Raw genomic sequence first — 24,191 nt, 5'->3', positions numbered from 1 at the left:
GGGTCAGGTGGGGAAGGGATGGAGGGAGAGAATACTAGGAGACACAACTGGAATTGGGGAGCAACAGAAACTCCCGGGAATCTATGAGGGTGACCCTAGCTAGGTAGGCCTCCTAGTGATGGGGGATCCAGATCCTGAACCAGCCATTTCCTACAACCAGGCAAGGGAGGGCTTGGGACACCAACCCAGCCACAAAACCTCTGACCTACGGTTTGTCCTGCCAGCATGATGTGCTGGCAGAAATTGTGGGAGTGGCTAACCACTGACTGGTCCAGCTTGAGACCCCTGCCACAAGAGGGATCCCAGCTGTGATACTGCCTGGACCAGAAACCAGAGGCTAGATGGCCCAGAGACCTAGGGGAGAACCAAACAGGACTGGCAAAAAGTGAAATGACTCCTAATGATATCCTGCTATACTCATAGATGGACACTTAGCCCAACTGTCATCAGAGAGACTTCATCAAGCAGCTGATGGAAACAGACACACAGACCCCCAGCTGAACATTAGGTAAGTTCTGGGATTCCTGCTTAAGAAGGAGAGGAAAGACTGTAGGAGCCAAAGGGGTCATGGACACCATAAGAAAACCCACAGAATCAACAAACCTTGCCTCACAGGGGTTCCCTGAGACTGAACTGACAACCGAGGAGCCTGAATAGGTCTAATCTACGCCATCCACATGTATATATGTATTTGTATATACATATATATTGTGTAGCTTGGTGTTTTGTGGAACTCTTAACAGGAGGAGGAGGGGATGCTTTGGTCTCTTTTGCCTGATTTTTGGGACCCTTGCCCTTCTGCTGTGTTCTCTATTTAGGCTTAATATGAGGGGATGTGCCTAAGCTTACTGCAACTTGCTGTGCCATATTTGGTTAACACGCCTGGGAGGATCGTCCTTTCTGAAGGGAGAGGCAAGAGGAGCGGCTGGGGAGGGAGAAGTGGGTGAGGACGGAGGGAGAGAACTTGTGGTCAGCATGAGACAATAAAATTAAAAAAAAAAAGTGCCTGAAACATTGTAGTCAGATTCTCATGGAAAAGACAAAAATTTGTCTTCCTATCCAAATTTTTCTTTCTTCAAAAGAAGCATACTGAGGAAGTGAACAGGAAATGGCACTGTGTCTACCCAGCTCACTGGAGGCTATGCGAGGGCACTGAACGGCCTGTTTCTACAGGGAATCATCAGCATTCTCCTAATTACCAATTATGTAGGAGATGCTTAAATTCAGTTCACGCTTGATCAAGACAAGGTCAGCCCTAAGAACCATCATCTAATCTCCTGGAGACTGTAACTAAGCTTTGGTTAAAAAATACAGGCAGATCACCTTTGTTTTTTCTCTCTAAAAAGCAGATTAAAGCCTGTTCTAATTTAAATCAAAATTACCAGTTTTCCTGTCTCCCTTCCCAGCAGAGCAGATAATTCTAACTTCTACCCATGCCAGGGTGGTAGTTCTCGTTGGAGCGACTGCACGCCAGTCACCTTGTCAGGCCTTGTTATGCCCTGGCGACTGCAGGAGCGGAGCCCCCGGCAGACACCAGTCGGCCTCAGTGTTGAAACTGAGGCAGCTTGTTAAAATCTGGGAATAACAAGTGTGAGCAGGCAGAGAGCAGGAGCATGACAAATGGCCAAGGCAGGTTTGCGTTCACTCTGGAAGCCTCCCTAGGCCAGGGAGGGACCTTGTCTTAATACCACGCTATCTATAAAGGCTATGAGACACAGCTCATTCAGATTTTGCTAAGCCATGTGACCTGCACTCATATTTTGGTTCAAATCACCAAATGTGAAATAAAAAATGAGGATAAATTCTCCTTTCCAGGAGCACCATTTCAACAATTCTACATTTTTGAAAGCCATGGTGCACAGGGTAGATGGAACTTTAGTTACCAGTGTAATCTACTTTAGTAATAGAGAGCTTTAACCAAACCAGTGCCAGAGTAATGACATAGAAACTAGCTCCTCTTAATCAACTAGAGCATTTGGTTACCTTCCTTACAAAGGAGCTTTCAAAAATGACAAAGGTGTGTCCTCAACAGACTGGACGGCAGCAGCTTAGAAGCTGTCCTGCAAGAAGGGAGGAAGGGCTGAAAACTGTTGCATGAAAATTCAGAGGTGGTAGAGAGAGCGAACCTCACACTTGAAGGCTGTGATATCACGCAGGCTGCAGAATATCCTTGCTTTGTCCATGGCAGATAGTGCTTTGACTAGGCACACTGAAGATGGAGACTACTTCTGAGTGCTAAGGAGGCAATACCACTAGAGGGCAGCATGGCTGTCAGTCACCCTCATGAGGGTGACTGCTTCTGTAGTGCAGATCTCAAAACCAGGCATGTATGGCACATGAGCCTAGCTCAGATGGATCTGTAGGCTTCAGCTGGGACACTTCCACCAGCTTGCAAATAAGCAGAAACAAATAAAGCTTTTTGAATTTCCTCTACCATGGAAACTCCAAGAGCTGTTTGATACTTGGCAACAGTGGGTGAACAGAGAACATTTTTAAACAACAAACATTCTGAAGAATGAAGATGCCTAAGCTACGTTCTGTAGACGGTGTAATTACATTAACAAAATGACCTCACTAGAAACTAGGCAATCCAACAAGACAGCTTGGCCATCAACGAACCATTAATAAAAGAGGTTCACATATATTTATCATATATGGCATCTGAAAAAGAAAGAATGAGAGAGACTTAAGCACATCCAAAGGGAAAGATGGATGTTCTCTAAGAGCTCAAACTTTAAAAACAAACTGTTTCAAGATGTTTTTCAACAAAATCTAAATAAATTCCCTCTGCCAAGTACAAATCTCAAACAGGCAGTTGTGAGCAAGTTGAGTTTTAATCACATTCAGATGAAATTACCCTTTTAAGTCCTCAAAGAGGTATTGTCTAGAATATGTCAGTGAGTTCCACAATTCAGGTGTTTAGGCCTCTACTCCAATACTCGAAATGCCAGAGCACCACCTATGTATAAACCTTACTCAGAAACTCCCTACAACTGAGCGGTTGCCTTGGCTGCATTCTCGCACCGGCTCCAACATAGGAGGAGATGTCAGAGGCTGGGAACTCCTGAAAGAGGGAGCCAGGGGAGACAACGGAGCAAGTCGACTCTACAGGCTTCTAGAGTAATTACATCAATCTTGGTTCCTATTGTACAGAGCATAGCAATCAAACTCTCCCTCCCACAGACCATATTTTATTGCAAGGTACAAAGTGTGCATAGGTGAGAGATGTGACAAGTATGATTTCAGGTAAGACTTGTGGAAGGTGAGTCCATTATTTGGTGAGATCTGAACAGAACAGTGTTACCATTTCAGGCTATTTGAACCATACAGCATACTCACAACATGACAAAAAATAACATGATTTTATGTAATGTTTATATTTGTTGCATGTTCCACATAGGGGAAAAAACCAAGCCTGTTCTTACTGGTTTTGTGTGTCAACCTGACACAAGCTAGAGTCATTAGAGTGGAGGGAGCCTCAGCTGAGGAAATGCTTCTGTGAGAGCCAGCTGAAGGGCTTTTCCTCAATTACTGATCAATGCGGGAGGGCCCAGCCCACGGTGGGTGGAGCCATCCCTGGGTTCTCCATGAAGGCAGGCTGAGCAGCCACGTGAAGAAAGCCATTGAGCAGCACTCCTCCACAGCTCCTGCATCAGCTCCCACCTCCTCCATGCTCCCGGCCCCGCCTGAGGTCCTGTCCTGACTTCCTCCATTGATGGACTATCATATATCTGGAAGTACAAGCTGAATAAACTCTTTTCTCCCTAACTTGCTTTTTTGTCATGGTTCTTGGTGTAGCAATAGATACCTCAAATAAGAAGAACCCTAAAGGCTATTATGTGTACCATGGTAGAACTACGGAAGTCTGGCTGTTTGAGGTAGACGGCCTTTGTTAAACTGACAGATCACTGTTGTATTGCTGCTGATTCTTGGCCATCACATCCCTCTGCCAGCGTCTTCAATTTTATTCTCAGTTCTTCATGACTGGTAATCTGTTTGTTCAATCAAATATACGTGTGTGTGTGTGTGTGTGTGTGTAAAACAAAAGAGTGATGGGGCTATTTAAGAAAAAAGTAATGCAAATTATATTAGCTGAAAAGTGAAAATTAGAAGAAATAACATCGATAAGCCATTAGAAGAGTATAATGTACATTTCAGGATTTTTCCCCCAAGATAGATGGTGACCTATAGCTAAAGTCAGGACAAATCAGTGGTAGTAATTTTCACAATGCTCTTTATATATTTAAAAGCCTTTTGGTATAAGGCAATGAGGTGTGTGTCTCTCAGGAGAGGGGTGTTTTGGAAGTAACAAAAGCACACTCCATCTCCAAATAAGAAAAGTCGATTTTGTTGAGAACAGTAAGCCTGGCATTGGTCCACAGAAAACAAAGTTGCTAGGTCACAACACATTCTCCAATTCTGTGTTTTGCTGTTCATTTTCCCAGAATCTCAACAGAGGAAAACAGATGAAAATGTAGAGACACTTGAATAGCTTGTCCTCTCTCCTGGCAATTCCAATGAGAAGCAGATGGTAAGTTTCTGGGTGGGTTAGGTTTTGACTTCATCCCTATCACCAGCCAGTGACAGAAATAAAAGGCTCACATTTATACTGTACATCAGACAAAAATGTGACCAGAACAAAAAGGCCCGTCCAGGCCAAAGCTACAATGAGTGGTTTAATGAAATCTAGGACTCACTCACACTGCACACAGTGTGCTGAGTCTGTGTCCAGCTCAGAGAGGAAGGTGCGTAAACAGAGAAAAGAGGCATTGGTCCCCCACTTCTGAGACTCTGGAATTTAGTGGATGTGCATCCAAGAGAAAGGAGAGCAATGGCAGAGTAACTGGATGGCATACATTAACTCAAAATGTGTTTTCTCACTGCTCACAGGATTGGCACACGGAAGTAAGTGAAGAGTGAAGCAAGGGTGGATAGTTGCCAACTCACCTCAGGCTTAGAGGGCCTGAGTCATGGCTAGTCAGGGGGCAGGAAGGATGGAAGACCGAGCCGTGTGCTGAATGTCACCCAAGGCAACCATATATTTGACAGGACAGCAGAGATACGCCATAAAAATGTCACAACAAGACAAAGAGCCCTTCCAGGATAAAAATACAAAAGTTCAGTGAAAGAAGAAGACTGTGGTAAAAGGCACTTGTGGGAGATGGGCTGGGGAAGTTATAGGAAGCAGCGATGTGCTCAGCTGCACAGCTGTGCTACTCTTGGCCGGCATGGAGTGTCGATGAAGGTCACTGCCAGATTGGGCACCTTTCCAGTCAGCACAAATTAGTCCACCGGATGCCAGCAGGCACCACCAGATTCCAAGCCACCACACCATAAACAGACACTAAGCCAAGCAGTCAGAATGCTTTCATCACTTTACCGATAATTGGGTAGATCCAAATTTACAATCCAAGTTTCAAGACAATGAAGCAGGTGGCAATACAGATATTTTTCCAGTTCTCTGCTATCAGCTATTTTCACTTTGCTTTATTCAAAATATTTACACTTTCAATTTTAGAGTCCTGCTTCATTCCCATTTGATTAACTCCAGTGAGTTATTCATATTTTCTTGACTATTTTCATTTCATTAAAGACCTAAAAGAAAGTGCCCTGCATCTTCAAGTCTTTTCCCTAGAGTCTTGTCAAGTACGAGATCAGCCAACGAGCCTCATCCTGGGAATTGAAAGTGAGTTTCCAGACATCAAGTGCCCGATTCTGCCCATCCTGAGGACACAGTGGGGTAAGCATCTGGGCGCTTGAGGCAGCCTGACACTGCTCAGATAGACCACTTCCTGAGTTCAAGGGAAATCCATGTTTCCTTAAGAAGACCAGCTCTACTGTTGATACATTGTCCTTCTCTGGAACAATGACACATCTGAATTCACTCAGAGCTTGGCACCTGAGCACATCAAATCGCCCACGGGGAGGAAGTGTGTTTAGAGAGCCAGTGTAGGGGTAAAACACGCGATCCTCCCTCAAGAGTGCCATGTGCGTGTTCAGAAGGATGAATGACTGGCAGGGAGCACCAGCGGCCTCACTCTCCAGTCTGACTGTGGTGTAGAGCAGTAACTGAACTTCAGCCAGAGAAGGGACGCTGGCCTCCATATTGCCATGAAGAAAGTAGACCATATCCACCAAGGTTGTCTGGAAACTGGATGACAATTGAACTCCATTTGCCAAAGCTAAAACAGGGATTTCTACTTTCAAATCAAGAGAGAGCTGAACCAGATCCTGCTGGAGCAAAGGGTGACTTGTGTAGGTGGCAGCTTCAGGCCCAGCCATGAGCACACTCAGGAGGTCCTGGCAGAGCTGTTGAGAGAGGCTTTTGTTGTAAGTGAGCACAGTAAGCAGGTGGTCCTGGGTGGAGCCCAGTAATCGAATGCTCTGCCCACCAAAGCCGACCTGAATCTCCTGCAGTGCGGACAGAGAGAGAACATGGAAGATGCCCATGGAGCCTGGGCACTTATCCAGCAGGACTAGAGCATACAGGGCTGAAGGCAGCAGGAACAAGCATGCAGCCTGCGGATCAGGCTGGGCCCAGTTAGCAACTGCAAGCCAATAAATGCCTTTGACTGCCTTCACTATGTCCACAGGCTCCGGCAGGGAACACGTCACGTGCTCAAGGAGGTCCGCAAGAGGGTATTCTTGAAGCCTCAACATTTGCTCTGGGAATGATACAAGGGTCTGCTTAAATGCAGTGATCTTCCGGGGATCTTCATAATCAAGACAGAAAACTGAATTTGGCCAGGAATTTGGTGAGCCTGTAGATGTGAAGGCCAAGGCTGTGTACGGTGCTGTGCTCTTGGATGGCCTTGGGCTCCCTCTATCTTCCCTGCTGAAGCTGCCAATCTGAGTCTCAGGAAGAAGAGGAGGACCTGACGAGGCCATGAGTGACCTCAAGGGCAGGTGCTCCAATAATGGCAGAGCTCTAATGAAGGTTGTCGCATGGGAGGCCAGCCTGCCTGGGTCACACACATTCCCAGCTTGCTTGGCTTGGCTCATTACCTTTGTCCCAGCCTGTATCAGGTGGTCACTGGTGTCTTTATACAGGTCTGAGAATTTGTGGTAAAAATATCCCAGTCGCTTCTTTGCTTCTGCCCTGATACCGACTAGCGGAGCTAGAAAGCTAGTGTTTTCAGCATCTGCCTCTTTCTCGTTTTGTGGCTCACCACACAATGTGGAAGCTGATGTGCTCTGAGGAGAGCTGCCAGTGGGATGCTCCTTTTGAGAAATGCTTTCAGAGAGAACAAAGCATAGCACCCTGCTTTGCGTCGCTTGCTGGCTTCCTCTGTTTACTGGCACTTGCTGGGACATGTGTTGCAGCAATGTCCAGCTGGACTCGATTCCCCAGCTTTGTTTCTCTTCCTGAGTTATCAGCCCACTGCCATTTCCTGATTGGCCCTGAGAATTCTGGCCACCTCTAGTGTTCCTTCTGTTAAGGAAAGTGATTGCGGGAGGTGGTTCAAGGTGGCCAGAGCTGTCACCAATATTCTTCAGCACCTCAGGCCCTGAGGACCCAATCATTCTCTCTTGGGGGGCCATGGAGGGAGTTGTGGGCAGTGAGGTACTCTGTGACGTGGGATGGCTCCAGTGGCTGCTCAGACACACCTCAGTCTCTTCTCTAAGGACACTGGAAGAATCAGTGGCATCTTTGGGCAGAAGTGGAATAACACACCGTGCAGAGCCAGGCTGCCTTTTCTGTTTAGAATGTCAAAAGAGGTTTAAATGGGGGTGTGCTATGAGTCTCTGGGATTCTTTTGCACATGGTGAGTGTCATAGCCATTGGTTTCATTGGTGTAGATTGAGAGGTGAGATAGAAAGCATAATTAATTTGTGTTGATTGATATACGATTTAAGAACAGATGATTGATTCACATATAGTAGTACATCAATTTTCATGTGAAAAAGTCCAACAAATCACTGGGTGTTTTTGATAGAGAGACGCTGTGTGGGATCAATCCACACTATCCACTTCTTGGTCTATGACTGCGTTTTCTCTGAAGCACATCCCCAAACTTCTGACTCAATGTTTAGGAAAGATGTCACAGTGAGCTGCACAACCATATGTGCAAGCATGCTCACCCGGGTCACACTGCTCTGTTTTATGGTTTATGTCATGCGAGTCTTTAAACATGTTCTCCCTAATTAGAATACCATTGCCTTCATGAAGGAAAGCATGCTGCATGCCTAGGCTTTGTCACGTGCCATGGAAACAAAGAAATATAAGGCAGTTTCTTCCTCTGCCGGAGGTACCCGTGAGGAAAAGCATGTCCAGAGGAGGCTGATGTCATTACTGGCTGACTGACTGACAGAAGAAGTGGATGTGGTCCAAGTGAGTCAGAAAACTACAAACACCACCCTTTTGCTCCCTGTTCAGTGATGGGCAGCAGACAGTGGCGGCAAGATTTCTATCACCTGCTGGTAATAAAAAGTACTCGGGCTATATGAGAATGACATTCTCCTTGGTAGAAGAAAACACCAGTGAAATCTCATCAACTGTGCGCTCTAATAGCACCTGTGCACTAGAGAGACAAGGCAAGCTGATTGGTCAAGGGTTTACATTTTGTACCACTGCCAACTCAGAGATAAAATGAACAGGTTTTAAAAACATTAAAAAGTTTTCAGTTTCATTTCCAATCGCCCCATATCTGATCCTGATTATGTAATCCTGCCTTTTCAGTGAAGACTAAGGGAAAGGACGGCTGCTGCTGCTGCTGGGAAACTGGGCATACCTACAGGACATTCCAATAAAGCCAAAGCAGGGCTAGGCCTGCAGGCTTCCCTTTAATTTTACATCTACATAATAGTCTGCCTTCTCTATTAGCCATTAATCTCACTGGGACTCCAAAATTCTAATTATGCAACTAAACATTAAGAAAATTTAATCACACAAGCATGCCATAATTTAAGCAGCCCTATCAATCTGAGGAATCATTACCTACCTCATACTTTAGCTTCCGTTGAGTGGTGCCATTGTGAAGTTCCTCGTTACTCTGAAAAGAAAAGAAAGCCTTCTGTATTAAATTATAGCATGCCCATAGACGGGAGATAAAACTGATTCCATTACAAGTATTTATGGGAACAAAATTGTAAAGAAACATACTTGTCATTCAAACATGACAACCTGTCCACAGAATTTATACTCCCAAAGTAAACATGTCGCCTACTGATTTATCTGCAGGACAGAGAACTAAACCAGTGACGTCCAATGTTAAGTTTAAGCAGCAAAGTCACAATCAAGATTTCCTCAGGACACTTTTTAGCCTGCAAGTTATGGAATTCACTAAGACAGTGCCTCAAAGGAAAAAAACTCTACCCATACAGGTCCTGTACGGTTCCGCCATACCGCTTCTGAGAGTACAGTAGTAGGAGTCTTCATGGACCAGAGAAACCCGAGTGGCCATGTTTATACAGCACGAATCAGAGCGGCCCCCATCAGTTTGTGAATGGATAAAGAAAATGTGATAGAGGAAACATATATACGTACAATGGAGTTTCATTCAGCCATAAAGAAAAGCAAAACTGTGTCAATTACAGGGAAATGGATGGAATGCATCATCATGTTACACAAAACAATCCAGACTCAAAAGGAGAGGTATCAAATCTTTTCTCTCAACTGAGCAATTTAGAAAAAGAAACACCAACCGCTATCAAGGCATGAAAACACAAAGGAATGCAAAGTTAAGGATGCAGATGGAGATAAAGGGGAGAGAGATCAAAGACGATGGCGGTGTAATACAATCAAATTATCTTGGACAAAGCAGACAAAAAAATTGCAAAAACCCATTGCTTGCAAAATTCATTCATGCTAATACAAAAGAAATGAACTGTCATTTGATAAATATCAACTTACAAAAGTATACATCTTCCCAAGTAGAAAAGTATAAATCTACTTGGAACGATTTACAAAGTAAATTATGTATTAAGGAAATTGGTTTTATCTGGGGAGAAAACAGAATCAAAGCAAAGAACAATAAGAACCCCAGCATGTGTACTTAACAATTGTTTCCTCAGAATTAAAAATTATAAAATAAGCCACTCTCTGACTAATTCTATCTGAAAACTACTCATCTCCAGTCAATCAACATTTAGTGGTCTTTCTGGAACATTCCACACCTGGGCTTTCACTGACAGCAGTAACGGCTGTATAACTTGGCTCCGTTAGCTCACCTTCATCACATCAGCAGATGCTTGGCTGCTGTCACCAATTGCCCGGTGCAAATCATGAAGGCGTCTTTGGACTTCTTCCTCAATGTAAGCACTGATTCTGAAAACCATGGAAATGGGACAACTTTAAATACATCTAACTGCTACACATGGTCACTCTACATTTCTTCAGGATGCCCCATATAATAGGGGGCATTTCAGTCCTAAAGCAAAGTATTTACATTTACAATGGAACTAGACATCATCATGCTAAGTCATATAGTCCAGACTCTGAAAAAGAGGTGTCATGTATTTTCTTTCATTTGTGCAATTTAGGAAAACTCCAACAAAGAGCAAAGCCCTATCAGGACTTGAAAATTCTGATATTCATCTTATTTATTCTATATAAATAAAATACGGGATTCCAAGCTGTTTTTCTCTTTCTAAGAAATTGGGTGTTATATGTTTCTCTGGGATTCCCCCTAGTGATATGGAACTGGATAAATAAAGAGGAGGATACTGAGACTGAGTGGAGAGTGAGCAGGTCCAGCGAAACCCTCTCTGGATCTAACCAGCAGCAAAATATTGCAGGGTAAAGGCACATCAAACCCATGGAAGTCAGAAGCTCTGTGCTCAGAGATTCCACTGTAAGACAGAGCACTTGGCTGCCTCATTTGGAAAAGGAAGACACAAATGGTAGTTATTTCTTATGCATAAGGCCATTTACGATGATTACTAAAATATAAAAAATTGAAATTTAATTTTAACAACTGAAGAGGTGGAAGGCATACTCTATGAATATTGACTGTTCGTCTAGAGCAGTGTCTTGCATTCTCCTGGCCTACCGTGTCACTCCGACTAGGTTATCTGCATGTGGACACATCTGAAAGGTTTCTACTATGTGGATTGTTTGGCATGAGACCAAAACAGAAAGGAAGTCAGAAACTATTGACTTGTAAAGCAGGTGTCAACTAATATATGGTCCTTCATAGGAGTTATCTGAATCTATACAAAATCTAATCAGCCTTAATCATCAAAGTTGGATTGAGTGCAGACTCTGGTTAGATGGAGTCATTCCAGCAGAGGAAACTGAGTCAAGGGGAATAGTAGGACACAGAAGATCTGTTAAAGAACATGAGAAAATGGGCTCTTTAGGCAAAGTGGAGAAAGATAACTACAGATGAAGGAGGGAGGGAGGTAAAATATCAATAAGCATATCTGAAAAAGTCCTGCATACTAGGAACTATTTACCTAAAATAAATCTGTAACACAGATAACTCTGTGTGTCAATATGCATCTAGTTTCAATGACTGTTTCTCATCTGGGTTAATGGTGCCTCCTTATAAGAACCAAGACCACCTAAAACATCCCCAGCGTCAGATATGAGTGAGAAGCCCTCATTTGAGCTGTTGGCCAGGGCTTTCCAAGAGACTCCAAAAGCACTCAACCTATTGCTGTTGTCCTTGGTTGCCACCCAGAAATGGGATGTAAGTTCCTGTTGAAGACACTATGTGCTTCTGAAACAGATCCCTAAGACCCCTAGGCTGGAACCCACAAGAATGCCCCCTCCTGAGGACGAGCTTTTATGGTACTACAAGGCAACATTCAAACTTCTGAAGGAGAGAGGCAAGCCGTATACCCAGCTCTGATGCCTATGAGCTGCAATGGCGAACCAGCATCATACTATAACCTTAAAGGTACAGTAGTGGCACACATATCTTGGAGGTAACCAACAGTTCTCTATTTAGACATAAGACTCATTTGAGAAGAGAAATCATGCCTAGTAATGAATATCCAGTTAGCTACTCAGAGCTAGTGAAGTCATGATTATTAGAGGAAATTTTATAACCACTAATTTACTAAACTAACATAACCCCTAGCTATATTCTAAATATTTGTACTTATACCCACAGGTAAGCGTAGTTTTCACTTCATCAAGGAAACTTCTCTTTGCAACAGATGGAGACCATTACAGAAAACCAAAATCAAAGTTCAGAGTTATGGATGCAGTTCCAATAGAAACATCCACAAAACAAGGCCCCGCGAACATTTTGAAATGGGTGGTGGTAAAAGGATTGTAAGAGCAAGGAGGTCAAGGAATTTGGTGTGAGACTGCTTCTTCGTAACATCAGAACCTACACCCATAAAATCTCACCAACATGATTATTGCCCAAACATGAGCCCAGCAAGGACGACACTACGGGCATGCCAAAATGGATGGCGAAAAGCCCACGAGGCCCCAGCTCTACACAGGGAACTACAGGCAACTAAGGAAAGCTGCGAGGAGAGATGGTCTTCCCCAGAAGAGAGCACACCAATTTGTTGTCAGTTCCAAATTGCCATGCCTGAAAACATGCATACAAGTAACACTATACAGACAGAACAGGGCATACTTAGAAGTATATGCACATACATGTATGTATGCAACAACTGTTAGTGAAAACAAGGAATTTAAAGGAGAGCAGGGGGTGTATATGGGTGGGTTTGAAGGAAGAAGTAAGAGAGACATGTTGTAAATATAATCTACCTTCCAGCAGCTCAGACTGCCCAAAGCAATGGTGACTCGACTATAAGGTAGTGTCCTTAATTCCACAGATGGGTCCATCTGTCTCCCTCCCTCCCTCCTTCCCCTCCCTCCCTTCCTCATATTCATGTCCATGTGTGGCTGGGCACACATGTAGTAGAGGACAACCTTAGGTGCTGTCACTCCTCAGGTACGCTCCTTTTTTTGAGGAAGAGTCATTCACTTGACTGGAACTTGCCAAATAGCTTAAGACAGTTGGCGCGGAATCCTCCTGTGTGTTTCTCCTAGGCGCTGGCATCACAAACATGCTACTGTGCCGGGCTTTGTTTTTAATTTTTATTTTTAATATTGGTCCCAGGATCTTGGATCCTGAAGCCGGCAAGGCAATAATTTTCTTGACTGAGCTATCTCCCCAGGACTAGGTGGGCTATTTTAAATTACATTGATTTCATATTTATGCTTTTATAAATTAAATAAGTAAATAGATATTTGTAAAATCTTAGCAATACTTTGTACTGCTGACCAACAGAGAAACACTGTTCTAAAATTCTGGGTAAATGTTTTATTATTTTGATAGAAAAACCCAAATAAAAGGCAATATTTATTGTCTAGTGTTGAGACTAAAATGATGTACAGCCGACCATGAGCCAAGGCCCTTTACAGATGACCTCCTCAATCTTATGGGCATTTTTAAACTGGCCCCATGGAAAACACAGACCTATACGAAGAGGCTGCAGAGGCTCATGCTACTTGGAACACAGCTAATAACAGAACCCTGAGCTCCTCTATGCAGGCTGCAGGGCTGCCCGGTTAGATATTTCCTCCATGGTACAATTCAACTAACTCTCCGACCTGGCTCTTCCAACCCGGCCTTGCTGAGCTCTGTTCTGGATGAGCTGGCTTCCCTGCATGTTCTAATTTTCCCATCTCACACAAAGTATGTGAAGCAGGATGCTTTGGATTTGAATGACCAGCTCTTAGGTCCTTGGTTCTCTTCACACTATCACTCACCCAGCCACAGGCTAGATAGCAGCTGACAGAGGAAACATCAGGCACAGCACTACTGTTGAGTGTGATAACACCCTCCAGAGGGATGCTAGCCAGTATGGGTACAATAAGTCATCAGTAGAATCCAAGCAAAGCATTGCATGTGTTGAGAGTTGAGTACCTGGCATCCATCAGTGGGGCCAGGTATGAGTTTTCAGCACTGGGTGGTAGGCTGGAAAGGGCAGCCTTCCCTTCTGAGGTCCCACGATGAGGTCTCTGAACACCATCCACCTCACAAATCTTCTGCTTCAGCTGATGTATTTCATGTTCTAATCTACAAGATGTGAGCCACAGAACTCCATTAATGGATTGTTTTGCAAGAGTACATTCTGTGCAGGGGACTGTTTTAAAAACTAGGGGGAACCAGAGACAGTTTCAGTGAAAGGACTTTTCCCTTCTAGAAGAAAAGACATCACACACAAAAGACAAGGACTAATGTAAAAATGGGCCATGAGAAAGTTATAGGACAAGAGTTTCAGGCATCTAAGGCTTGGACCACTTGGCTACTAAGGACACAAGGACTTCTGTTGTTGTAAACAAGTCCTTAGAGGCAGCTACCCAGGATTATGAATCCCTTAAACCATGAGTCAATAAGAGTTGGGTGTTGACTACATATCAAAATTCTGTTCACTACTTCCGTTTGACAAGATCTATATAAAATAGTTCTTCCCAGAGTCTTCGGAATGTGGGCATTTAGAGATGACAGTGGAAGATGATCCAAGAACAGAAACCAATCACAAGAAAGAGATTGTGCCACCAAACCTGGGAAGACACTTTGACAAACATAGAGAGAATAAGAAAGGGAGCCAAGGAAGACAGATCTAGAAAATAAAGTTGAGTTACATGAGAAATTGATATGAGTTACACATTGTGAAAATAACAACAACAAAATTTATTGCAGATGATATGATACCTGGTATAGTTTATGGAAAGCTGACCTGGGTGAACTTGAACCTTGAACAACCAGGCTGGAAGGGGCAGACTTGCTGCAGACTTAATCACAGCATCATAAGACTCAGCAGCCCTGACCACAGCCCACCTACTCTGGGGATACAGACAGGCACTGGATCGAGATTTCTACTTCTCCAGGGATCAAATGAGCTCAACTAATCTCTGTCATTTTCTTAATCTCCAAAATTCAGAAATCTTTGTGTCAAACATGTTGATGTTGTCAATCCTCTGGTACCACCATGAATAACTTGACTGCTTCATCCTGAACATGAAGGCCATGTTCTTAATTCTCAGAGAGAGAGAGAGAGAGAGATGACCCTAGGGTCGGTAGGGGAAGCACTCCAGGCTCTCACAGAAGGACGAGGTCCGTTCAACTCGGGTCTTATTTATCTACTGGTGAGCAAACAGTTCCTAGGCATCCATTTGCAAAACATCCAGTGTTTTCAGGAGAGGAGAAAATCAGCACCAAGCAGGGGTAAAAGGAGCTGGGCATGGTGACCCACGTCTGTACGTGTGGGAGGGAGGTGAAGGCAGGGATTCATGATCATCCTTTGTTATACAGGAAGTCTACATGAGGCCCTGTCTCAAAAAACACCACCACTAGCAGCAACAAAGAAGAATGGTGTAAGGTACTACAGAAACACCAAAGGATCAAAGATAGGCAGTAACAAGGTCTCAGCGATGGCAAGCTGATGCAAGCAGAAGGCAGAAATGCCTTCTGGGGTTTCTCACAAGTGTCCTTGCAGGATAAGACATTAGAAAAATCTGTGCAGGGGTGACTTAGCATGCAGGTTTGATTGGGACCCTAAAGACCCAGTGAGATTTATATAGGTGGTGAGCGTCAAATAGTACAGTACATGAAGCACACTATGCCAAGAACTGGACTGTCTGTATTTCAGCCACCTGGCCAGCCCACAGACAGCTGGGCAAGAAAAAGACCTATATCAAGTCCCCAATCCGCCACTTTGTATCTGTTTCACTAGTCCCCATGAGCAATATAACCACCACAGGGTCAATCTTCTACCTTCTACCTGGGTGTGATGTCACTTCTTTATAGGAATATTAAGGGATAATGCACATATGACATTGTCAATGCATTTTGAGTTACATGGGATTATTCTTCACGGAGGGTCACGACTATAATCATCATCATTAGTTTTGAGGACTCTAACAATAGACCTGATCGAGTGTGAGATGAGAGCTTTCCACTGGAGCTGCCTGATGCACGCCACTGGGTCAGCTGAAATGAGCATCAGTGGAAAGGCAGGCAGTGGCGTGGCTGACGCTATTCACAGGACACTGAGAAACTAATGGGACAGTGTGTTCAGTGCAGTGTTGTTCCATATGGTGCCATGTGGGTTCAATATTTCACACGTGGGTAGTTCCATGAGGGGCCAAGTCAAGCTGCACAGCCAATCCTGGCTTAACCACGAGAAGCCAGAAAGAAAATAGCATGCAGCAGACATGCCTGCAGGAGGCTGCTGGAGCACGGCAGGCAGAGCAGAGTGCCCGGAACGCAGCAGCCTGAATGAGGTATTAGTGAAGTCTATTTCATCAGAACTCATGAAGCTAGCTGCCTCTTTTGTGAGGTTTCTGGAAGACTGCTGACACCGAGGCATCACTTCTACAGAAATTTCAAAACCATGTCTGCTATTACAGAGTATTAACACTGAATGGTTGGTTGACAAAAGCCAGGGACATCGAGCTAAAAGCTCGGGCTGCCTCTTACTGCACGCTGCAGGGTACAAATCGAGAGCATGCCCTTCACTGCTTTAAATTTCCTGGGGCTAGAGCTTCGTCCAGCACTTTCATTTACATAACATACCTGCAATCATTTTCTTAAACCTCCGACCTACTTCTCTGAAATAACAACATTATGGTTTTGATTGTTATTTTGTTTCTGTTTTGCCCAAAGGAATTACCAGAGGGTGACTGTAAATGGAGTCCATAGGATAAACATCACTTAAAAGGATGCTGTCTTGACCTTCTTAGGAAGATGATGGGCGAAGGATACAGTTAGCACCTCTGAGAAGGTCTTGCCTTGTCTGCGTAACTGTACCAATGCTTCTGCCAAATGCTCAGCTGGGGTCTTAAGGCCAATAGACAGACCGTGCTGGTTATTGCTGAGGTAGGGCAGAGGCCCAAACCTTCGCCTATGGGCTTCAGGAAAGAACTGTGGACAGAGGCGGGAGCTGTGGGTGCGTGGCCTTTATTCCTAGTACTCCAGAGTCAGAGGCTCGCAAACAGTCATGGATTGGAGGCCCTGAGTAGCAAGTTCATACAGACATAGAGAGACAATCTTCAAAAGGGAAAAACCAAACCAAACCAAAAGCCTGCGACAGAAGTTCCCTGACAAAGCCACCCCTACGCTGAAGAGTCTGCAGACGGAAACAAGATAGACTAGTTAGCAACAGCGACTGTGGAGAGCTGGAACCTGGGAAATAAATAGAGCGCTATCCTGAGCAAGCTTTATTTCCATTAACAGTCATTCACCCGTTATGTATATATGTGGCCCAACAACCCTTTGATGCTTACAATAAATCCCATGGAATGTGTCCTTAAACTGGACAAGCCTAGCTCCACCAGCCCAACAGCTGGCCATGTCAGCAGATAGCATCTAACGCCTACAGTTAGCATTTCCCCCAACCTGACGGAATCCACTGGTGTGTTCACAAATGCACTTGGTAAAGGCGTGATTTATGACTTTGATTTGTTCTAGGGAAGTTCATGTGACCACTTCTAGAGTAGGACATGTCCCTTGGGACAAGTAGAGTCCGTGTTCCCTGTCTGCAGCCACTGAGAATTGGCTCAGTGTAAGTTATCTCTTCAGCCCTCTGGAACAGGAACTTTGCTTTGTGTTGATAACTCAACTGATCACTGAGTATGGAGCTAGAAGAAAATAGACTCAATGGCCAAAGTCATCTAAGCAGTAAGAGACAAATCAACCAGGGTATGTCCCCACTTTGCCAACTGGGTTATGTTCACACACAAAGTGGCCTTCGACCTCTCTGGGACTCTTAGCAAGACTACAGGGTGCCAGAAAAGATGTTCTTAGCTTAATATTTACTTATTTTCACAACCTACCTCTGGCAATCATGGCAACAGAATGGAAAGATAATTCTTTTTTCTTTACCATGTCAGGAGTGCTTGTTTTCCTAGTTTTCTTTGTAACAACACCTTAGACGGTGCCTACATATCACAAACATGTTTGAATGAATGCCCACTGAGTGCAGAATCATTACGAGGACATGCTTGCTGGCTTGGCTGGTTGTCTTTTAGTACGCAGTCCTGAGGCCACCTCTAAAATGCTTAGAGGGATATCTACCTGATTTCAGTTCTCAGTTTGTGGGAACCATCTCAGAATCCACAGCCCTTGAACCCTCTGTGGCCAGCACAGCTCACGGAGAAGACAGGAAACACCAGTGAAGGAGGGCACGGTCAGGAGAGGGGAAGACACGGTGAGGGGAGAGGTAAGGAGAGGGGTGAGAAGGGACCAGGTGTGGCAGTGGGGAGGTGGGTAAGAGGGAGGTAAAGGGTGGGAATCTAGGCTGAAGCTCTCCCTATATCTTGTACTTGTCAAACTATTAAGACTCATTCTCTGGGTCATTTTAGTGAAAGCCCAGGACTTTGCTTTTGTTTATCTGTTCTTAGCTTTAGGCCAATGATTCTAAAACAAGGATCTTAAGGAAACCCAAGAGAATGCTTATTGTGGGAAAACAAAAGAGAGTGCTTTTATTAGGTTGAGGTATTTTGCTTTGTTTCTTAAAAGTTTTTACCTATGTATTAGCATAAAGCTTACAAGAATCACTTGTCTAAAGAGACTGGAAGAAACCACAAAAGGCAGAAAATGAGTAATCTCCTGGTTGCCTCACACCCTCTGCCTTAGTCTCACCTTGCAGGGTCCTTCTCCAGCGTCTCTGGATTGACCTCCAGACTGGCCAGCAGCCCTGAGCACTCTCTGAGCCCGGAGCACTCCCCGAGTTTCTGCCGCTGCTCCTGGGTGTCCGGGTCCAGGGCGGCGCGCCTCTGCAGGGCAGAGTGCCTCTGCTCCAGCTTGGCCACGGCCTGCTCCATTGCCTCTCTCTGCTGCTTCTCCCGGGACTCCAGAATCTCTTTTTCCTTTTTTCTCACCTTCTCTTCCTGTCTGGCCACATTAGCGGTGAACTCCAAGGTGGCCCGGAGCTGCTGCAGCTGGCTAGCACTAGCCTGGTACTGGAAGATCTGCTCTTCTTTTTCTGCCATTTCTTTCTCTACTTGGTGGAGAGTGTTGTCTAACCCCAGAGTGCCCCTGTCAAGGATGTCAAGAGCGCTCTGCTTCTCCTGCAGCAGAGCTGGCAAATGACTCTGCAGAAGCTGCCGGAGCTGGCGCTCTTTGCTCTGCACCCTGGACTCCGCAGCCTTTACTCTGTCTAGATCTGGAGGCCTACAGAGAAAGCTGTCGTCATCTGTTGCCAACAAGCCAGGTTCCTCGCACGTCTCACGGCTCAGGCGCTCCAGTGCTCCTTTCTCTTCCTGGACCTCGGTGCTTAGGAGGTCTCTCTGCCGGACTAGGTCGTTTTCCAGGTCTGCCAGCTTCACAAGCTGCCTTCTCTTGAACTCTAAGAAGCACAGCTGAGCCCGGTCCAGTTCTTCCCCGCAGGTACGGCCCCTCTCTGCTCCTGACCTTTTGGCCTGCAGCAGGGCATCCCGGATGCCTTCTAGTTCCCTCTTTTCCTCCTGGGCCCGCTGGACCTCCCCAGGACACAGCAGCGGCACAGTGTCCTGCCGCTCCCGCAGCTGCTCCTCCAGGTGTGCCACCCGAAGCACCTGCTCCTTCTCTTGCTCCTCCAACCGCCTTTTCTCCAGCTGCAGCTTGGCACTCTGGGCATCTTGCTCTCGGTGCAGCCGGTCCAGCTCCTGAAATATCTGAACCTTCTCGGCCTGCTCATGGCTGTTGAGCTCTTGGAGCCTGCGAAGCTCCTCCCGGATGCGGGAGAAGCTCTCTTCCTCCTGCCTCCTCTGCTGCTCAAGTCCCTGCTGCTCCCTGAGCCGCGCTTCCTCAAACCTTTCCTTCTCAGCCAGCAGGTCCTTGAGCTTGTTTTCAATGTGGAAGCTCCGGCGTTTGAGGCTTTCCTCCTGCTTGCGGATCTGCCGCTGCACAAGCTCTGTCTCCTTCCGCCTGGTCTCCACCTCCTGCTGCATTCGCTCCAGCTCTGCTTTGTCCGACTTCTGCTTTTCCTCCATCTCCTCGATGAGTTTCCTGCAATGCCAATGCTGATTGGTCATTATTTGGTCATATGCTAGGCTTTAGTTCAACTTTTCTCTAACTGGACTTTTCCCCTAACTGGACTGTTTGAAAACATATAGGCAACATAAAGACAAATCTTTCATTAAAACAAATGAAGAAGAAGTGCTTCTCTTTCACATTTTCAGAAGCTTGCTATTTCATTTTTATTTTATTATTATTTTATTTACTTATTTAGGTTTTTCTTTTCTTTTTCTTTCTTTCTTTTCTTTTTTGTTTGTTTGTTTGTTTGTTTCTCTGTGTAGCCTTGGCTGTTCTAGACTCACTTTGTAGACCAGGCTGGCCTTGAACTTACAGAGATCCGCTTGCCTCTGCCTCCCGAGTGCTGGGATTAAAGGCGTGTACCTCCACAGCCCGGCTCATTTTTATTTTATTTTGTTTCCTGTCTGGTATATGGTCTACCTACTCTCCAGGAGTAGCTTCTGGTATCATTTCTTTGTGAAGCCTAGAATTATAATGTGTTATGTGTGATATAATTAAAAGCTCCCCATGAGCTCAAAGAGAAAAACATCATGTCCAATTTAAATTTAAATATGGCTAGCTTTATTCAGCCCAATGACTAAAATCCAACAGTTAGTTACAAGATTACATTAAGTAAAAATTTTTTGCTATCTTCAATTCACTAGAGTTGAATAACAGAGTCAAAATAAATGGAATGTAGACTGTTTCAGGTCAAAAGAGAATCCTATATGGTCTTTAACATTTAATCACTGGTTTAGGGCAAATTATAATCATCAAAACGGCCTAAAACACTGGAAACAGTGGGAGTCTCTAGTGCACTTGAACATCAGGGGTTAAGTGCTTTGCTTTCCACCGAGGAGCAGCTGATTCTTACCTGGCACCAGAAGAGCACCTTGGAGAGTTGAATGGCGCCCAAAGCAAGAGCCCGAATGACAGGCCTCCACCTCCTGACCCCCGACTCGTGATCTGCAGGACGCTAGACACTACGCTCGCTCCTATGAGCTGTTCAACCCTGGATTCTAGGAAAATCGTAACTATGCTTCAGATCCTCTCCAGCCCCGGCTTCTCCTTCATTGCCTACCCTAGATCTACTTCCTGACTCACTAATAGAGCAGAGGAAAAGAGAAAATACAATCGAATTAAACAAGGAATGTTTTAGAACATATCTCAGTTAAGCGGCCGTGCATGCATGTGTGTGTAAGCAGAGAATAAGAAAAGTGAATTATAGGTGGGAAAACACCAGTAGCTGTACAAAAAGTAAAGATGTTGAAAAGGACGGTGGTGTTGGCTATGGTGGTGTGTGCCTGTTATCCTGGCTCTGGGCAGGAGGATGCAGCAGGCAAGCCAAGGTCAGATATTGAAACTGTCTAAAAACAAGCAGAGCAAAGCAATAAAAACAACAAACATTATTGTTGTTTTAAAAAAACAAAGGCTGGGATATAGCTCAGTGGGAAAGCACTGACTTAAGTCTTAGACTCTAGGAGACCCTGAGATCAAACATTAGAGACACACACACATACACACACACACACACACACACACCCCACATGGCTTAGCTCAGCAGTAGAGAGCACTGGCTGCTCTTGCAGAGGACTGGAGGTTCAGTTCCCAGCATCCACATTAAACATCTGTAATTCCACTCCCAGGTCTAGGGCATCCAGAGCCCTGTTCTTACTTCTGTGGGCACTAGGCACACATATGGTGCATATATACACACACATACATGCAGGAGAAACATACATATACATATACATAAAATAAATAAATCTTAATATTTTTAAATTTTAAAGGTGGACATTGGTTATTTGGAAGGAAAATGCTTTTGATCTTTCATATTTATGGACTCATGACTTTTTAAAAACCCAAGGAATACTAAGAAAAGATTTAGGTTTAAATTTCAGCATATCTTAGAAGTTACAATTACTGACTAGTCTCCCCTTTTCACAAGTATTTGAAGATGAGATGCTGTGAAGACGTAAAGATAAGGTAAAATCAATCCTTACAAGAAACGACCAAAGCCCATCGATATGTAAACAGCAGACTCAGGGTGAGAGGGAACCATGGAAACAGAAGGATGCTAACAGAGGTACCCAGACACAGCAGCTCTATACAGGACCCCAGACCACAGGAGCCCAGACACAGCAGCTCCACACAGGAGCCCTGACCACAGCAGCTCCACACAGGAACCCCGACCGCAGCAGCTCCACACAGGAACCCTGACAGCAGCAGCCCCACACAGGAACCCCGACCACAGCAGACCCACACAGGAACCCCGACCGCAGCAGCTCCACACAGGGCCTCACATGCCTTACCTTTTACTTTCTAGCTTTTCAAGTTCTTCACGCTGCTGTCTCTCAAATTCAAGTCTGATGAAATCAAATGAAAATAAGTCACTTCTTTGAAGGTGCTTTTCTCTTTGCACACAGACTCATACACTGGAGCATGATTTGTCCAATTCTTAAATTACTATGTATTAGAAAGTTTAAAATGCATTCTTTGCTCTATCACTATGATTAGAAATTAGATGTAATTTTAGGTGTTTGAACTTAGACTGAAGAGAACAGATTTGATTTGAAGGAAAATAAACTATCACTGTAGTTTAAAAAAAAACAGAATTAAACACAACTTCTAAATGCTAAGCATGTCTATTCCATGCAGTTTAGTCACTGATGAGTAAGTAAAAAGGAGAATCTACCTTAGACAGATGGGTCCTTTTATAGGGAAAAGACTGCCAGGGAGGTAGAGGGGAGAGAGCACAGACATCCATTAAGAAAACAATTCAACAGGAGGAAACATCAGGAGAAAAGCAGTAAGGTACTTAAAAGTCATGGCACAGATCAGAAGGCCTTTTTACAAATATCACATTTCCCAGTAAGTGCATGGAGCAAGCACGCCCGAAGGTTAGCTTGCTATGTGTTGCACGCTTCTGTGACAGCCACAGGGCTGCTCACCACTGAGCACAGATAGTTACAGGGTACAGCAAAGCCCTACTTTTAGCTCATTATTGGAAGTTACTCTACTCAGAGGCTCACATGTGGTGGGCGACAGTGGAGCTATAAGACTGTGCACAGATTCACACAATTGCAACAAAAGAAAAGAAAGCAGGTTATTGGGAATTTTAAAATTCTGACAACACAATCCAATTTATACAACACTTGTAAACTGGTTTCACTTTTTCAACTGAACACCTTGAATTCACCATGAATTATAACGCTTAAACATATACATTTCTCTGTTGTAGATGGCCAGATAATGTTGCACAGCTTAACTCGGGAATAAACTGTTTTCCTTGGTCTAGGAACAAATATAAACTGGCAACACATACAATCTTACCATGATTTAAGACATGTTTCAAAGAGATCTCTCCTCACTTTAATGTGGGCTAATGCTGAGAGGAAGGCATCTGGTGGCCTTTGAGAGCAGCACCGTGCCTCTATGGCATGAGGACCGTCAGGCTGATCTGCATAGCCCGTTTCCGTTTTGTCCTCCCAGAATATTAAGGCCACAAACTACATCTCCAAGTTATAGATAGGGAACACAAGGTCTGGACATCTCCAGAACTTGACCAAGGCTATAGTGGGAATATGTGTGGAGGCAGCCTTTGAGTCCACAACAATCTGTTTCTAAAATGCCCTCTGTTGACTCATTTTATAAGCCTTGTTCATATTTGTGATATAAAACACAAGAACTAACCTCTTCTTTGAAAGTTGCTTCTGCTAATACTTATGCGACTGTCAAGTGATAACAATCTGCAGCTTAGTATATGCATGGGTGTCCACGAGAGATCACTCACACAGGTGGTGGCTGCCAACCATGGAACCCAGCAAATGGCTGTGCAGGAAATGAAGATGGAAGGATCACTCCTACTAAATATATTTTAATATTTGTGCTCTCTCTCCCTCTCTACCTCTGTGACCTTCTCTCTGTCTCTCCATCCTTCCGTCCCCCCCCCCCCCCACCCTCATCTCTCTGTATACTCAGGAGCACTTGTAGAAGTCACAGGATAGCCTGAGGGATTGAGCCTCACCCTCCACTTGGCTGGAGACAGTCTCTCTCTTGTTTCTCACTGCTGTGCACACCACATGTCAGGTTAGACGGGCCATCAGCTTTTGGGAATTCTGTCTGTCCCTGCCTCGCACTTCCCTATAGGGACACACTGGGCTACAGACACATGTGCTTTTATGCTGGCTTTTATGTGGGTTCTGGGAATCTAAATTCAGAAGACCAGGCTTGTACAGCAAGCACAGCACCCCCCTGGGCCATCTCCACAGCCCTGTG

The 24,191-nt window shown here is 44.7% G+C and overlaps 1 protein-coding gene across 11 annotated transcripts in view; it reads right to left on the bottom strand.

The window, feature by feature from the left end:
* Positions 1 to 24,191, bottom strand: part of KIF16B (kinesin family member 16B) — a 266,440-nt gene that overhangs the window by 80,667 nt on the left and 161,582 nt on the right. For 5 of the 11 annotated variants that reach the window (XM_084774701.1, XM_084774703.1, XM_084774704.1 and 2 more), the window contains exons 18-23: positions 22,609 to 22,641; positions 22,226 to 22,279; positions 18,561 to 19,907; positions 13,839 to 13,991; positions 10,171 to 10,267; positions 8,943 to 8,993 (exon numbers count right to left, since the gene is read on the bottom strand). In XM_084774701.1, coding sequence (XP_084630827.1) covers positions 8,943 to 8,993; positions 10,171 to 10,267; positions 13,839 to 13,991; positions 18,561 to 19,907; positions 22,226 to 22,279; positions 22,609 to 22,641 — 1,735 coding nt within the window. Of the gene's footprint in view, positions 1 to 995; positions 7,699 to 8,942; positions 8,994 to 10,170; positions 10,268 to 13,838; positions 13,992 to 18,560; positions 19,908 to 22,225; positions 22,280 to 22,608; positions 22,642 to 24,191 lie in introns of those variants that run through there. The other 6 variants (XM_084774695.1, XM_084774699.1, XM_084774700.1 and 3 more) reach the window with 5 other exon arrangements.

Source organism: Acomys minous (genome assembly GCF_964271855.1).
Source record: "Acomys minous genome assembly, chromosome: 3".
NCBI lineage: Eukaryota > Metazoa > Chordata > Mammalia > Rodentia > Muridae > Acomys > Acomys minous.
This window is presented reverse-complemented; position numbering and strand designations above follow the sequence as displayed.